The sequence below is a fragment of the Platalea leucorodia genome (genome assembly GCF_965183815.1).
Source record: "Platalea leucorodia genome assembly, chromosome: 7".
Lineage (NCBI taxonomy): Eukaryota > Metazoa > Chordata > Aves > Pelecaniformes > Threskiornithidae > Platalea > Platalea leucorodia.
The window spans coordinates 12,228,628-12,246,483 of NC_138829.1; the positions used below are offsets into that span (position 1 = coordinate 12,228,628).

The 17,856-nt window shown below is 51.1% G+C and overlaps 1 protein-coding gene across 5 annotated transcripts; it reads right to left on the reverse strand.

Moving 5' to 3' along the window:
- Positions 1-8,243: 8,243 nt before the first annotated feature.
- EIF5 (eukaryotic translation initiation factor 5) lies at positions 8,244-16,173 on the reverse strand. Of its 5 annotated transcripts, none has more exons than XM_082317507.1 (13): positions 15,985-16,168; positions 15,622-15,814; positions 14,105-14,248; positions 13,271-13,550; positions 12,910-12,991; positions 12,503-12,675; positions 12,072-12,183; positions 11,351-11,490; positions 10,683-10,841; positions 10,326-10,487; positions 9,869-10,033; positions 9,462-9,596; positions 8,244-8,643 (listed from the first exon to the last, which is right to left on the reverse strand). In XM_082317507.1, exons 4-13 carry the CDS (start codon positions 13,340-13,342, stop codon positions 8,551-8,553), a joined length of 1,293 nt encoding a protein of 430 aa, XP_082173633.1. In that variant the 5' UTR covers positions 13,343-13,550; positions 14,105-14,248; positions 15,622-15,814; positions 15,985-16,168; the 3' UTR covers positions 8,244-8,550. The 5 variants fall into 5 exon arrangements, with proteins under 5 accessions (XP_082173633.1, XP_082173632.1, XP_082173634.1 ...); XM_082317506.1 differs by having other exon boundaries at positions 14,105-14,301; XM_082317508.1 differs by lacking the exon at positions 14,105-14,248 and having other exon boundaries at positions 10,683-10,838; positions 15,985-16,173.
- Positions 16,174-17,856: the final 1,683 nt, after the last annotated feature.

Here is a 17,856-nt window from a genome sequence, read left to right on the forward strand (position 1 = left end):
CGGGGCCGGGCCGCGGCCTGTGGGGGGCCCGGCGGCGGTGGCCGCGGCGCGGCGGCCGGGCTGCGCGGGTCCCGGCCGGGAAACCCGCGTTCCCCCTCCGCGTTTCCCGCAGACGCTGGACGAAGGGGTCCCCGCCGTAGCCTGTGCGCGGCCCCAGCTCCCCCAGCCTGCTCCCGCGCTCCCCGCGGGGCGAAACACCTCGCCATGGCTCCGTGGGCCGTTCTGCGCCCCGGCGTGCGCCCTCCTGCCCGGGCTGACAAACAAACACCCGGGGTCACGAAACCCACGGCAGGGCGGTGGCAGGGTGCGCAGGGCCGCAGGTGGCACGCAGGCTGCGTGCGGGTCAAAATCTGTCCCTGCTGCCTTCCCCCGCCCGCCCGCCCGGGCTGCGGCCCCGGCACCCCGGAGCGGCCGTGCGGGCCCCGGCTGCGGCCCCGGCACCCCGGAGCGGCCGTGCGGGCCCCGGCTGCGGCCCCGGCACCCCGGAGCGGCCGTGCGGACCCCGGCTGCGGCCCCGGCACCCCGGAGCGGCCGTGCGGGCCCCGGCTGCGGCCCCGGCACCCCGGAGCGGCCGTGCGGGCCCCGGCTGCGGCCCCGGCACCCCGGAGCGGCCGTGCGGGCGCGGGCTGCCTTGCGGCCGTGCCTTTGAGGGAGCGGGGTCGGTCCCAGCTGAGATCCCCGGCCAGGTTCTCCTGCGCTACAGCCTGGGGACGTTCCTGGGAAATGGGTCTCTGCTACTGCCAAGAAACAGAATTTAGGGAGGGAAAGCGGGTCGTGGGAAATTCCCGGCACCGGCGGCTCCTCTGAAGCCCAGGCACCTCCGCAGGGCACGGACCGCTCCGTGAGGTCAACCCTCTGACAGCTACAGGCGTCTCCCTTACAGACACCAAAATCCCCCCCCACTGAGCAGCTCTGGACCAAGGCAGGGACTCTTTGCCACCGAAGCAGAGCAAGTCCCATGGAGCAGGAAAGGCAGAGTGGTCCAGGAGGAGGCATTCCCTCCAGTAGCTCCTCACAGGTCACCAAGTCAGACCCTGAAGAGCAGCCGGCCTCTCTGATCCAGGGCTGCGAATGGGTTCATGGGGAAGGGGGAGGACAGCGGAAGGTGCCTGTCATCCCCCATCACCCTCCTGGCCTGCTACGTGCAGGGCAGGTTGGGTCATGAGCGCAGCCGCTCCTTCCCCGTCCGCACGCATTGGCAGGTTTTCCTGCAGAACAGGTTTTCTGGTATTAGCAATACCGCTGCTGCTTTCTGTCTTCCAGTCCCACCCCCCCAGTGCTGAGAAAATAAAGGAACAAAGGCAGCGACAATATCATAAAAGACTGTGTAAAAAAAAAAAGAAACTGCAGCAGTTAGAGCCTTGCGCTCGTGAAGCACCGCAGCTCCCCGGTGCACATCACCGAACGCCCCCAGAAGAGGCTCTCACGACAGACAGGTACCTGCTCTCCCACTTCTCCTCCCACCAGGAACACTCGGTTCCCCCTCGATGATTCAGATAAAAGCAGCCCCTTGCCCGGGACCGGCCTCTTGGCGTTACAAAACAGGAAGGCCTCACCGGTCGCCTCTCACTCCTCCACCACCCACATACAGCAGCCACCTTCACCTCCTGGCTTCCCGCTCGCCGACCTGGACCGGGATGCAGCCAGCCGTGCCCGTGGTGCTGAGCCTGGCTTCCCTCGTGCCTCCCTCCCAGCCCTCCCCAAAGGACAGGTCCCGAGCAGACGTTTCACCCGGGCACCCAAACCTGGCCGTGCAAAACTGAAAGCATCTCCAGGTCCACCGGGACTGGTTAGCGGGGAGAGGCTGGCTGCGCAGCTCTGGGGCCTTCATGAGCACCCCTTTCTTCCTATGTCATTTGTTTTGCCAAAGTCAAATGCGTTGCTCCTCTCTTCCGGCATCAGGCTTGACCAGGAGCTGGCCAGGAGGACTCATCACGGCCCATCCCCTTTGTTTTTAATCAGCATGAGGAACATAAAGTTAATTCATTCTGCCTACACGTAAGTACTTTCTATCATGCTTTTTCATCCCTGGACTCTTGACTTCAGCAAGTCGTGCTACTAGCTAAAATCTCTGGCTCCTCCATTTGGCTGCAAGGTGAAGGCGTTGTTCTTCAGTGACCTCCTGGGTAGGATCCAGCCCGCTTTCCTTACAGAAAGGTTTCCCTCCCTCTTTCTGTACTGCTCCACCTAAGTGGGGACTTGGCTCTTCTGGAGGTGGTGTGTTCCTGACAGCAGCTTGAGTGGAGGCGGTTACTGCCTTGATCTGACCTCATGGGACCTGCCTGACATCGTCCGTCTCATTTAAACTGGTTCTTTGGATTTTGTTAAAAGTCCACCAGCAGTCAATGTCTTTTTCCTTAAAATTGCCCCTTCTGTGTTCTGGATCTTACCTAGGAGTCTTTCAACAGAATAAATGGAGACTAAAATCTAGCCATCCTGTTCATGGAGAAGGCAAACTCCTGGGTTAAATGTCAGGTGATAAATAAGAACCTAAAAGAGATTATTTAAAATCCTGTGACCTTCCCACACAGAGCAGTATTTTCCTCTCATCGCAGCTGTGCTCCTGCTTCCCATTTCCCCCCCGAGTGTGCCTCCCCACTGACTGTGACCACCCCGAGCCCCACAGCACGTCCAGCTGGGACCGCCGGCTCCCGATACCGAATATGAGCACAGGCGGAAGAAACAACGGAGGCAGGAGATGGAAGCCTTTAAATCCAGGCTTCCCAGCCTCAGAGGCCACATGAAAAAGCCTTAGTCTCTTTATTTAGTCTTTTCCTTCTTTATTTAGTCTTTTCCTATGTGAGCTACTCTGCTCACAATTTGTATACCTGTAAGTTTGTCCATAAGAGTGATTATTAATTAATTTATAATTTATTAACAATTCCCTGACAACACAGGGATGGGATTCTCCTGGGGAAATATACTTTCCTCATGTTTCTTTTAAAGATGCCAGATGTCTACCTTAATTGCACAGATACAAAGCCAAACTCCATTGACGTCAGTGCTGGTAGCTGAGTTTTATTAATATCAGGTAAATATAAAAATCAGTATCAAGCAAAAATTCAGAGAGAATAACGCAGCACCCACACAAACCTCCCGTTGAAGAGTTCCCGGTGCTGATACTTCCCTTATTTGCAATGTGAGGCTGAAGTACCTACAACCCTACGCTCAGACCAGAGCTCTCCTTTTTGCATCACCTCTTCCCCTCTTGGGAAAGAAAATACGGTGCAGAGAATACATCTACCACCACGGTAATGAGATAAGATTAGCAGTGGGAAAAACAGCACTCTGCAGCTCCAGCCTCAGAAAATGGCAGGGTCCTGGGAGCAGGAACAGGCTCTGCAACCTCTTCCCCCACCTCGCAGGTGCGTGGCTGCCTGTGCTGAAGGTCAGCTCCGATACGGTGCAGCCAAGTAACCTTGGAGCTGAGTGACATGGAAGGAGCAGCGTGAGAAGGAGCTGGGAGCAGCTGCCTGGGGCCTCCCCACCTCGGCTCGGGAGCCGCTCCTACGCTGGGGCCCCTGGGAAGCTGGGCCCCCGTGGGCACGCCTGCACCCGGCCACCGGCCTTGCTGGTCCCGGCCTTGCTGGTCCCAGCCTTGCCTTACTGACCTGGCTTCCAGGCTTCAGCCTGGACCTGCTCGCTCATGACGGATTTGCGTGGCCACCACTGGAAGGTAATGGCATCCCATTTACAGAAAGCCAGGACACAGGTGTTTGCTGAGGCTAAATTACTAAGGAGCCTTAGCTATTTAATAAACACCAGCTTGGAAGCATGTGCAAGTAGACAAGCCAATGCCCATAAAAAATGGTTTAACATTTACTGGATTTCCCTAACATTCACCGCAACAGAAGGAACGGCTCCCTCTGTTTTGCTGACAATGATCAGGTGAACCCCTGTTTCTTGGGTTCCTAACCCAAGATATCCAAGATTTTTTTCTTTTTCCTCCAAAAAACATTAAGGAGTTGCAGAATTTTACTGAATTAAAAGCAGCATCACCTGAGTGCTGGTGCCATATCCTTGATGGATGCCAATCAGAACAGCTCTAATGAAGCTGTGGAGATACCCCGGTGCTGGTCCACAGCAGGTGAGGAAGTGACATCCTGGGAAAGCTGGTCAGCAGCCCCAGAACAGCTCCTCACCAGTGCCAGGTCCGGAGACTGGCTCCGACACCTCCGCGGCAGCAAGATGATTGCCTTCAAAATGAAAACCATCGACAACGCCAGCAGCCTGTCACACAGGGAAGCGATCCCAATGGCTCCAGAAACTTCACGAGACGTAAGCTGGAAGTTAAGCCTGCAAACAGCATTTCACAGATAAGGCTTTGAAGAGCATTGTTTTCAAGCTGCTTTTTATCATCTTTACTTCTGGGTTTTCTGTTCCACATCTTCACGGTTCAGCGGTGTTACTGAATGCCAAGGAGTCAAGCCTCAGCAACAGCCCTCCGAGGCTCTTTCAGAATAATTAGTTTGAGAAGAAAGTAGCTGCCACAGTTTGGAAGGCAAACTGGTGGGTCACCTACTTTTGTTCCATCTCTCCTTGCTGTTTCCATTCACTGGGAGTCCAGAATTGCTCTCACCTTTATTACTGCCCTGTAGCAGCCCTCAAATGAAAGGACAGCTGTGTTACAGATCGCTACATTAACTACTTTTCAGTGATACCTCCTCTTTTCAAACATGGCGGTTCAGAACTTGCACAACTGGAATACACCCACATACTAAGTGTTAGAGTTATAAATCAACTCTTTTAACTCCATGGTACATCTGGCCAGCAACAAATCAACCGAGCTGTTTGACACGGGTGGAGATCGGGATCTTTGAGCGAGTATCGCAACCCAAAGAACAAGGAAGATCTTAGCGGGGAGGAACGATAACCTCGTGGTAACGCCTCACGCGAGAGGCCCCGCGGAGCAAACCGCACCCCGTTTAAAAAGCGGACCTCTTTGGGAGCATCGCATCGCGGTTGCGTTGGCTGGGGCAGCCGCTACCACAGCGAGGGGGAATAGAAAGTGTTCAGCACAGTACTACGCCTACTGCGATCCCTTCAGGTCGCTTTTCCCTTATCTTTAGTCATCGCCTCGCTACGTGGCCGAGCTGTACGCTCTCGGGAGCGAAGAGCGTCCTTTCATATCATACAGGTCTACCACACCCAGCTGAGCGAGGCCCTGGCCTCTGATGACAATTTTTAAGCTCTCATTGATAAAAGTAAAACCAAGCAATTTTACTTCTTTTACACACACACACGCACACACCAATCAGGATTTCAAACGCCGGTTGAAGCCACGGCACTCCTTTCACCCGCTGGCGATGCCGCTCCCGGGAAAGCCGTCAGCCGAGAAGCTCCCCGTTGTGCTGGACGAAGAGAAGCCGCCGCTGAAGGCTGCCGAGCGGCAGCGAAGCTCCGGAGCGCAGGCTCCTGGAGGGAGACGATGTAAAGGCAAGGCTGATGGACCGGCCGCTACCTTCCACCCGCCAAACGGCGGCATGCGCGCGGAGGGCTTTAAACAGCGAGACGGCATGGGATGAAGTGAGGGCAATCAGCCAGCACTCACTGTTCCCTTTCCAGGTGCCAGGAGTCTCTTTGAAGCTTCCAGCAGATTGTATCCAAACACCAGGTTGCCTTTTGAAGATGTACTTATTTTTAATCAGATAGCAGCTGCAATAAATTCAAAGACTCAGGAAACTTTTAAGTCAGACTTCTTCCTTCCCTAAAGAAATACTCACAAAACACATTTTTATTTGCTGGTGGAATCCCAACGATCCGAGATGGAAAGAGCCATGTGTACGTGAAAACAGGGTGAGAAGCGTAACTGAGTGCCCGGCGTTTCCCAGTCAGCGCTGGCCTCGCTGCTTCTGTGCCCCGTGTCTGAACATGAGGGCACCACTTTACAACACACTTCATCTGACCCACCTGTAGGCTGCTACAGACAGCAACACTTCCACTCCCTGCGCGCTCCCACCGTGTTTACCCCAAATCTACCATCATATAGCTTTGCTATGACATCATCAGTTCACTGATCCTATGGAAAACACTTTTTTTTGGTGGATTTATTTCCTAGTTTCCCTACCGGAGGGAACAGGCTGTCCTGCTAGTCACTAGGTCTTGGGGTGGAAAATAAGAGATTATTGCCTTTGGCAGCAGCCTGCAACTGCGATCCAGTCTGCTCTACAATGAAAGTAACTACACCCTAAATGAGGCTTCAACCCCGTCACAGCCGGTAGCAGCCAGCACCGCGCAACACGTACTTGAGACAGACACCTTCTGGTCACGTCCTAGAGACGGTATCGCCCCGGATCCGCGAAGCCGCGCCTGCGGACCATGAACCGATGGGGCTGGTGAAGGCGCTGACCTACGCTAGCGAAGGACGGGCTGGGAGGATCAGGAGAGGGTGCTGCCCGCGCTGCAGGGGACTCTCGCGCAGCTGGTGAAGGGGCCACAGCATTTCTCAACATCGCAGCTGCGACGCGCTCCTGGGAAAGCGCAAGGCTTCTCGTTATCCCCTCCGCAAGCGGGAATTCTGCTCAGAAAGGCAAACCCAACTCGGACCCCCGCCCGAGGAACCAGCCCGATGCACGAGCACCCACCTCCCACCGCAACAGGTAAGCGACTACCAGGGAGGCACAACCCGAGGAAGAGCAGTCCGACACCCAGGTCGCCAACCGTTTTGTTTCCTGGGTGTAGCTGATGCCCGACCTGTTGGTACAGGCCAGCAGGGCTGAAACCTGGCCTCCAACCCGGCCGTCTTTTTAACCCTTCCCTCTCTGCCACTGCCCCTTTGGCCTTTAAAAGCCTTTGGCTTTAAAAAAAGTTCTGCAGATTCCAGTCTCTTATCGCTACCCACCGGAACTAAAACCCGCCCGTACAGTCGCCTACGGCAGCACCAGGCAAAAGTCACCAGCTCTCCAACAGCTCCACGGTATTTTTCCAGAGGATCTCACCCTCCCGGAGTCCGCTTCCAGCCCGGCGGACAAACGCCTGTGAGGGTGCGCACCCAGCTGCTACACACGGGAGGCGGGAGGCTGGTGCCTGCGCCGGGAGGAGGGAGCTTCTGGAGAGGTCACACGGGGATCAGCAGTTCACCTTCCAGGTTCCCGGCAAGCACAAGCAGTGGCATTTTTGAAACAGAAATCCAGTTTAAACAGGAAGGAGAACAAGTGTTTTTTTAAGAGGAGGAAGGAGCCAGGAGTACACCTTTTTTTTTTAAAAAAATTTAAATACACTTTTGTACTACTGCAGTGAGACACCCATCTAAAGTAAAACAAGAACACTTGCACACGCCTCATGGCTTCACCCCATCTTTTGAGCGCCGTTTGCCACAGCTGCTAGTGCCAAGTGACAGCGTGATGCTGGGGCCTCCCGCCCCACAACAGCGAGCTCGCAGACCTAGACCCCCGTTTCGGGGGTGACAAAGGGCAGCTCAAGCCCCCGCTACTGTCACTAGCACACAAAATCCTCCCCTTCATCCGACCGTGAGCTCTGCTGGAACAATTCCATTAGTTAAAGCAGCTCGCTGTGCGCTGGAGCCTCAGTCTCTCGAAACGGGAAATACTGAATCTCACAATGAAAACCCATTGTCGCTCTCGTGCCAGTCTCGGTTTTCCAGAGCAAAAGGCTGCGAAGGATAAAATCGCCCCCAAGCCCCGCACTGACCCATACTCCCAGGCCAAAACCCGCCACTCACCGTGCCGCATCCCTTTCCCGATTCAGAGGGACCCCGTTTCCCTCGGTACCGTTTCTGAAGGAACCGGGTGCCTCAGCGCTGGCGCCGAGGACCCACAAAACCGACTTCCAGAGCTACACAAGCGCCCAAGGCAACAGCCCCCGCCCACCCCAGCTGTTCAGCAGCACTGCACGCTAACAGCGGTACCCCTTTCCCCAGCGCCAGTCAAAGCACCAAAACTAGTATTCAGCAGAGCTTTGAAAAACCTCAAAACACACCCCCAAAAACAACCCAAACTTACACAGTGAACACCTGTGGACGTTTTTGTTAGAAAAAGCCTGCAAGGATCAGAATCCAGACAGTCTCCTTCTGCTTTAAGAAGCTGGCATCCGTACACTGGAGATTACCCAACACCCGCTTCTTGCCCAGATTTCAAATCTCCCCCCTTGCAACAGCCTCTAAGGCCATTTTTTTTTTTGTCTCATTCAAGAGGTTTTTGTCATTTTGTCTCAAACTTTACACATTTTATTAAGCTGTGTAAATACTTACTTGGAAAAGAAATAAGGGAGTTCAGAGTCACAAATGAAGATTGACCAAAACCCAATCCTTTATTTCCACAACTGTATAAATGTGCTCCAAGCATGTGTCCAACACAAGTTCGAAAAACAAAATAGAACATGCCAGTTGCAAACTAGATCAGTTCACCGACGTGCTGACTCCTTGGTATTAGGCTTAGTTACACAAGACCAGTCACAGTAAAAAGATACATTTTAGAGTACAAAGAGTAGCAGGATGTTAAGCCATTTCAGCTTGTGCACATACAAGTCACACTTCTGGCAGAAAATGCGGAGAAGTCTGCATTATTATGCTGGAAGCTACGCTGCATCGCTTTAAATGGCATCAATATCAATATCGTCATCTTTACTGTTTGCAGGCTTCACAGTTTCAACTTTAGGTACACTGGCAGTTGTAGAGTACACCACCTGTGGAGACAAGACACTTCCTTTTACTACAGCACCTACTGCCATCGTTAAGCACCAGAATCGTTTTATCATCAGGAGTTGCAACACCCTCCCGCTCAACAGCCCTCCTGTCAACTGCTGGGAGCTGCCTAACACGCCGCTGCTCCGCGAGGGGAAACGCTCTGCGCAGCACCTTCCAGCAGCAGAACTAAGGCTGTACAGGAAACCTGAGTTCAGGCATGCTGAAACTACAACTACACCTTAACGCCCTGTCTTTAGAAGGCAGAGGTGTGCACGTGTGCTTGCAGGAAGCAGGATGTCATATCCAGGAACAGGAGTAGGTACTACCGGGAGGAAACAAAACAAAAAACCCACATGCAAAAAAAAAAAAAAAAAAATCCCAGCCAGAGTCAGCTGGAGTGTAGCCAACAGATGTTACCTAGGCCTGAAGTGTGAGGAAAACAGCCCTTTGATCTTTAATCAGCTTTTCTAACACAGACCCACCCACTCTTACAAAATACGAGGCTCTACGCTCAATACCTCTTGTCAATCTTCCACTATATGCACTACTGCTGTGCAGAGACCGTTTGTACCCTTGCCCAGTGCAAGTCTTGGGCCATTAAGATGCATCTGTACTGTTACAAAGACGATCTTAGTGACTCTGTGCAGCAAAAAGGCTCTGCCAAAGCATGAGGAAGGAGGTGCTCCTCCAGTGCCCCACATGCACAAGTAACCCATGAAGAAAGCTATGTTATAGTGCACCAGGACAAAGTACAAGACTTAAACGTGCAGGAACAGTGCAACCTTAGAGCTGTTTACAGTAAGTGAGCCCTTCCTACCTCTATGTTTTCATCTTCATCCTCTTCTTCATTACCGGAAGATTCTTCTTCAGCTTCCTTTAGCCATTTAATAAATGGTTCTGCTTTGACACGGATTTCTTTGGCAAGCTCCTTTGAAACGTATTTCTTTGAGGCCTGAAAGACAGAAGTACACAGACTTTGCTTGAATGCTGAAGGAGCGTACACCAGATCATACCCCAACACAGAGAGCCTCAGAGCTCTAACCTCACCCCACTGCCTTCGACAACCCCGTTTCGAAAGGGAGGTTTCTCCCAGACGGTTAACGCAGCTCGGATTAGTTGTTTAAAGACAACTGCACAAGAAGCTGCACCAGAACGGAGAAACCAGATGCCAGATGCTACATTCAGGTACTCCACTGGTATGGTATGTGAAATACTACCCCTTACCTTTTCTGCCCAGCCAAGGATGACTTCTTCTTCCAGAAGATCTGCATCATACATTTCCTTCAAAATATGTGGTATTTTAGAAATAAGCTGAGACTGATGCATGGCTACCACACACTCAAAGCCATGGAGAAGGTACCTCTGAGCTTTCTTGTTGTTGTGGCAGAACTAAAATTGTGATAAAACCAAAGTGATTAAATTAACTTTTTTTCCCCTCTCCAGAAAGAGCTGCTGCTTCTGCTCTCAAATCAACAAGACATCAGAATTTACAACGGCTCATATTATCCCTTCCGAGCAGTTTTCCCCAGCTAAGAAGTAATGGTTTAAAAACAAACAAAACCACCCCTACAAAAAGCCTTCTTCCCCACAGTACCAAGCAACCCAGAACTCAGTCAAGCAGTTGCTACAAAAACCCAACACAACAGTTGTTACGGTGGGTGCGGAAGAAGAGACCGCTTACACGAAGGAAGTGACGCCTGTATTTCCTTATCTGTTCACGAATCTTTTCGTCGAAAAGGACTTCAGTGAGAACTAGAGGGCCCATAGCCTTTACATCCAGTCTCTCTGCTTCTGCTACAATGTCTTTATCAGAAGTATCAATGACACCTTCTTCCTTCTTTTTCTGCAAGACAGGAACAGGTAGAAACCTTTTAAAGCTACTGAGGTCTGTGTCCATGCTCTGTTGCACCACTTCCTTCCCCACCGGTGGAAGCAGGGCTCTGGCAGAAGCATAAGCAGCTTGCTCTTAGTCTCCTTACCAACGTTTTGTACAACTACAGCAGAGCGGGTACCAAGCAGATGACAACAGAATACTGACCTTCACAAAATCAAACAGTATGTTGACTCTCTCCTCCACTGTTCTTTCCAGGTCTTCACTAAGTGTGAGGTTCTTTGCATGGTCACTGATTTCATCCATTCTACGCCTCTGGGCTTCTTCTGTTGTGTCTTCACCCCAGTCATCATCATCCTCCTCCTCCTCAAAAACAAAACCAAACCAACAGGTTCATACAATGTTACAAGCTTAGTAACAGATGAGTGTTGTTTCTAGACACAGACTTGAGAGCATTTTTGTAAACAAGTATTTTTGATTTTTCCCTAAAGAGAGGGTTACACTAATTGTCAAACACAACAAGGGAAGGCCAGACGTAGGAAAGAAGTAATGGAAGCTAGACATGCGTTTGCAGCCATCTGTAGGATTACTTAGGTGTGGTGTTTCACCACTCTACCTAGTACATACACTCATGAGCTACTCCTTTCCAGGGACGTGGATTGTAAAGGGTACGCAGCTTTCACTTAGCAAGGAGCACACATACTGACTGTTACTGAAGAGCTGATGAAGCTGCTGTTGAGGGGGGACAGGAATACTTTATTCCAGCAGTGAAGTTCTGGATACAGCAAGAACTTTCAGTGCAATGTTGACTTGCAAGTTTTAAATCAGAGCATGACACCACACACCCTCACCTCCCCACTTTCCCTTCTACTTACCACAACCTGTGGAGCAGTAATCTCCTCCGGAGGTGGGGGCGGAAGTGTCTCATTGCTGGACACAGAACCATTCTCTTTGTCCTTGCCTTTTCTGTTCTTCTTTTCCTTTTCTTTCTTTCCTGTACCAGTGTCACCACTTTCTGCAAGTGAATTTTAATGTTTTAGCGCTCTCCAGTTCATAGAATGAAGTCCCTGCACTATTGTACCTCTGCCAAATCCATAACAACGTTGTCCAAGTCCATATAACAGGAGACCTCACAAAGCAGAGGCCCCTGGAATAGGTTAGACTTTTCTATTCTAGCAAGCTTAAATTGCAGCAGGCAACTAGATGCTTACTACAGAGTGTTGCTTGCACGGGACAGGTATGTTACAGTTAGCATTTTACTTCCTACCCTTTTACTGCATGCTGACTTAAGGGCAAAACTGCAAGGAGCACCTGCTGACCAGCTCTCCTCCTGCTCAGTTTTGTCCAGCACAGGCAAATGCAGCTTTTCACAGACATTTCTACTTGGGAAGAATACAGGATGACAAGGGAAGAGACTACTCATATGGAAACTATGAGCGCAGCTACTTCATCCTAACCTACGAATGTCCTCCAGGAGCACGCTGGAGCCTTTTTACACTTTAATTAGATGCAAGCTAGCTGTTTTTCTACTTCCATTAACAGCACTCACACTGAAGAAGTTCCCTTTACCCCCAACAAATAAGGAAATACACTTACCAGGTGGGTTTTTGAGAATGAACGTGCAGAGTTTATGGTTTGTGTCAAGCATGCCTCGATAGCCACAGGCTTTGCAAGAGTTACCTATAGTTTGTTTCTTAGGATTGACATGCTGTACAAAAAGAACAACCTCCAGTTAACACATCACTTACAAAACAAGTATGCATTAAAGCCTAAACCTGATGTTTACATTACCACCTCCACAGGATTAAGCCAGAGGTTTAAATACTTTACATCACCCCCAACAGAGCAAGTTTAGCAGTAGAAGTTTTGGGCTGTTAGAAGTCCAAAACCTTCCAAGGGGAGGTGGGCGTATACTGGATTTTCTCTTCATAGGTACGCAAGTCAGCTATTAACTTTGCACTACTTCCATAAACATCTAATGAAGTGTTTCCACAGTGTTACCATTAATACAGAGGGAAAGCACTCACCAGATCAGTTTCAGGATTCTCACACTCAGGACAGAGAACAAATTTTTTAATGAATCCATCCAACATGTCTTGCAGCTTATTCGCCTCATGAGATCCATTGACAATGTAACGGTCATTCTTAACATCAAACTGGGTCTGTGCTCCCAGCTCACAACCAAAAAATTTGGTAGGATCTGTAAAGAAAGTATAATAACCACCACTGCCCTTGTATCTTCACTGTGATTTTTAACAGCAAGTAAATATGCCACTGCTTCTTTCTGTTCATTATTTAATTCCGAAATAATAACATTTCTTTCTTAGAAATCTTGAAAGAACAGTACTGATTAATGCTTTATTAGCTACTTAACACTACTACTTCAAACACAAAAGCATAAAAAAAAAATGCCACGTCACTCCAGTCTACTTACACGTTGGAGGCCGATTAAGCGCCTTTGCAACGTCAACCATGTTGACTATAACTGTCTTTATTCCATTCCCTTTGCCCTCCACCTAAAGAAAAAAAAAAAAAAAAGTCATTTTAAGACTAAGTGACTCAACAGCCAAACCCAGTATGTATTCCCCATGTCACTACATCAAAGTCCCGCTTTGAAGTGCGTCTTCTTAGAAGAGCTAATGTGCACTTAGTCTGGACAGAAAGGAGCAGACATCCTCCCTGCCCTATGACTGGCTAAACATCGGCATCATTACCTCACATCTCTATTTCTCTTCTATCAAGACAGTAAGCAATATGAAACACTACCTACTTAGCACTAATGGTTAGGAAGTTACCTTGGCAATCAGACGGGGCATTTTGTAGCGATAGAACTGATCTGAAACACTGCGGTTGACGTTGACAGACATTTTGCCTTATTAGTAGCTTTATCAATAAGATGAAGAGATCTTTGATTGCAGTTTTTTGGTATCTTCTGTCTGGAGAAGACGGGATGACATAAACGACTGCAAGAGTTCTCGGTCTCTGACATGAAAAAATTTTCGCCACTGAGGCTGTAAGGTTCTTGCTTGTATGCTATGTTTCCCCAATACAGGTACCAGTGGCTGCGCAACAGCTCTGCAAGTGTTAATAAACAGAAAAGAAATTAAGTTTATCTTAATGTGCACCAATCAGATTCTGCTACAGAGCTACAAAAGGGACTTTATTTAGGGTGAAAAGGAGAAGAAAAAAAAAGATAAGTACATTCTTTATGCTATGGCTTTCTTCAACTTCTGCAACTGAAAACAACAGCCTTGAATTGTACTGCTAAATAACTTTTCCTCAACTACACCAGAGCGCTTTCCACCCTCTTCTTTCTCATTACCCAAAAAGCACTGAACAGCTTAAGACTATTTTCTGTACAATTAACTCCTGAAGGAGTGCTGCAATCAATAAGGAAGGGAAAGGAACACTGTGTGATTTATTATGGAGACCAACGGCTCTTGCACCGAGAGGGTCATGTGATACGTTTCAGGCTGCAGGAAGCAGGAGAAAGATCTGGAAAACAGTTTCAAATTCCACATCATAGCATGAACCTATCACATAAACCGAAGTCTGTCAGAATGTTGAGAAGTATCAGTAAGATGAAGCAGCAGCAATCTGTAGCCCAACATAATTTTTACATGGCTTACCAGTTTTTTGGATCGGAGTGGAAAAGAGTTGAAAATTAGGTAATTCTCCCTCTCACTTATGGATTCTCATAGCAGCTTCTGTTGAGTTTTGACTTAACAATAAGCCTGATAAAGTCTGACATAAGTTGCTTCACTGTAGAAAGCCTAGCAATGCAGAGGTACAGAGCAGTGCAGCAGCTTTTCCAGTTGATTTTTTTCTTAGGGGAAGGGGGGAGGGGGAGGAAGGGGAAGGAGGATGAATCCTATTATTAAAGTTGCCTTAAGCAGTATTTACATATTTAAATTAACATGTGTCTCTATAATCAGATCTAAGAGTACTTAAGCCACAGCTGGTTGACTACACAGGCAACCCTGACTACAGCACAGCTATTCTGACACGTCATCATGTTGTTATCATTAATGACAGAAGCGTTGACACATTAAAATAGCCCTCTTAGTATTTATGCGTAAGTATATATGCACGTCTATCGACGTGGTCTGAGTCCCTCCAGTCAGGCTTCCAAATTCTTTACACAAGAAGCAAATAGATTTGTATGTGCCTCATGTTCTTCATTATCCCAGATACAGTTCTGCCCTTCCTCAGCGAAAAGCGCACCGTGGACTTTGTGTCAAGCACGAGGCTTCCTTCCCCAAAATGTCTAAAAAGAGCCACCATGTGACCCGACCACGTGCTCGCAGCAGCGCTGAGGAAGCAGGTATCTCGGTGACTGAGCATGAGCTCTCAGACAGAACGGGCGGTTTCCCCTCCTTCCAGATTACAGCTTTTGTCTGCCGTAGACTAAAGCTCCCTCTCCTGGTCCCTAGGACATCTCATCCCAAGCACACCCCACCCCCCCATATGCTATGCACAGAGGAAAAAGCGGGAAGCCAGACAGACTCCCCGCTTCAAAGCGCCGTTTCCCCGCCCCACTCAGCCCTGTGATGAGTCATAAATGCAGCAATTAAGCACTGAGTCAGCCCTGGAAGAGAGGGGGGAAGTCACCCCCAGGCACGCATGCGCTCTCCAGCCGCGGCAGGGGGACGCTCCGCGGCTACCCCCCCGCTCCTTGTCCCCCCCGGGGCTCCCCCTGGCAGAGCAGCCCCCCCCCCGCCCCCCGGGTTTGTAACTGCGCCACAGCTCCCCCCGCCGCGCGCCCCCTCCCCTCCCCGCCCGCCCACTGCACGGGGAGGCGCGGCCCCAGCCGCCGCCATCTTGTCTCGTCGCATGGCGCTGGTGGGCGATTAAAAAAAAAAAAAAAAGGAAACGGGAAAAAAAACCCCAACCAACCAAAAAAATCCAACAAAAGGGCGCAATTGAAGCGTTGGGAGATTTGGGGTTTTTTTATCTCCCCCCCCCGCTCCTATCAAGGTCCCGGACACTTCGTTACACAAAACCTCTCCCCCTACCCACCGTTCACCCACAACCCGACGCCCCACAACCCGAAGGCGCCCGCCCGTTCCCCCCACCTTCTCAGGACCCAAAGCCTCCTCTCAATCCCGACAGCCCTCATCCGCCCTAACCCAGTCCTAATACTCACCGTTTTCGTCCAATAAAGACATAAACCCAACGCTGCTCGCCCCGGGCTGCGACGAAGCCGAGTATGCGAGGAGAACAGGGCCGTGGGGGCGCTTATATCCGGACGGAGAGGGAGGCGGAGGCGGACGCCGCAGCCTCCGGGTCCCGGCGTCCTGGGGCGGGCGGTATCAACAGGGACAGCAATGCCGGGCAATCTGCGGGCAAGACACAATCAGGGGCATCGTTAGCGGCGACACCTGTGAGGAGAGGGAGGAGGAGGAGGGGGGAGAAAAGGGAAGGGGGGAGGGAGAGGCGGCGGCCGGCGCGCAGCTCAGGCAGAAGGGGGCGGTTGACGGGACCCCGGCAATGGCTGCCCCGTACTCACCTCTAGAATGTTCTCGCTCTGACTGAACAACGCCAAAGCTGGGATCAATCAGCCAGCGGCGTGCCCCGCCTCCCCAGCCCCTCCATTGGCTCGCCTCTCGCCTTGGGGCGAAGCTATTGGTTGAGGGCTCGCCGTCCCCCCTACCCACTGGCGGACACCGCTATCAATCAAAACACCTCCGGCTTCGCCTCCCTCCCCCTCCGCCCTCCCCCCGCCAGTGCCCCGAAGGACATCGCGTCTACAGCCCCCCAGTCTCGCGAGAGAGCGCGGGAACGGGCCGGGGGGGCGGGCGAGGGCTGAGTCAGTGCGGCCCGGGGCTTCCCGCCTCCCCCGCCTCCCCCGGCCGTGCCGAGAGGCCTCCCCCCGGCCCGCTGCGGTCACCGCCGCTTCGCGCCCCGCGGCAGGGAGGGGCCCCTCGGCTTCCCCTCAGGGCCGCCGTGGCTCTCGGGGAGGCGAGCGGGGCGCCGCAGCCCCCGCGGCCCAGAAGCGCCCCTCGCGTGGGGGCCGGGCCCGCGCGGGCCGGCGGCGCTGGGCGCTTCGGGGAAGGCCCGAGTCCCGCTCCCCGCCCTCGATTTCCGCAGGGAGGCGGCGGGCAGGCCCGGGGGAGGCCGGCGGAGCTCCGGCCCCGCCGCCCTCCCGCTCTCCGTGGCGGCCGGCCCGGGGCCGGCCCGGGCTGGGGAGAGGCGTGCGGGGCCGCGCTTCTGGTGGAAGCGAAGCCTGCAATGCTGTAGGAATGAAAATTTGGGTGGGTTTCGGCTCGTAATAGACCGGCAGTGACCGAATGCTTGACATCACAGGAACTGTGTTACAAATAATTTAAGGCAATTAAGTTGCTGCATAAGTTGTGTTTTTCCTGTCCAGCCTGCTTTCAGGGTGCAGGAAAGAGCCTCTTATTTAACTTCAGTGTCATGAAGACTCAGCTTTGGGTAGCTCTGGGTGCTTGGGCTGCCTTACAAGGGTGATCCAATTGCCATGTGCATATACTCTCTGTTCTCAATGTAAAATGTTGCCAGCCCTCCCTAGCTGAATTGGGACCCTGGATGAAATGCATGCTTGGATTTACATTCACTTAAAAAGCAGAAAACTGGTCCTTTCTTCCCTGTGCTCTATTCTTTGCCATCTTCTTCCATCTTCGCTCTTTCAGTATCACAGGAATTACGTATTTTGGACATTCTAAAATGCGAGTAATATTCAAGTGGCAAAGAACTTTTTTTGACTTTCAACTGGGTGATGAACCAACTCTCTTATCCCTATAAATACTCCCAGCAATACTCCTCAGTTCCTGTCACCGTGTCTTGCTGAAGAACATTGTAAAGCTTCTTGATGGCTATGTGGGTGTATAGAGGAAAAGAGAGGGAACGAAGATAAAACTCGTAGTGACATTAAATAACGTCATATACTCTAAATCTCTTCCTGCCTGAAGTTAGTTTTGACACGTAGGTTTCCCGGCTGACTGATAATGTGTTGATGTGGTCAAAGGAAACACCCCTCCTATTGAACCTTCAAGTACATCTCGAACATTTTTGGTGCGATATACAAAAGAACTGCATTAAAATATGAAGGTGACTGATAAAAGAGGTTTTCTTAGAAATCATAAAAGCTGGGCTATTGTTATGAACACTTCCAGTGACACACAATAATAAAAATCTTGTTCCCTCAGCTGGAGCAACCAGAGATAAACGTGCACATCTCAGTGCTTTCTAACAAGACCCTGCTATGTGATGGCTGCTGCCCTAGTTACATGTCTCTCTTCAGCCTATGGAATAGCAAATCTTTGTAGCCAGGACACTACCTGTAAAACGTCATGTGAGTCTGTTTTGGACTTCACTATCTGCATTTGAAAAAGTTAAAAATTCTTCAGGATATGTTAAA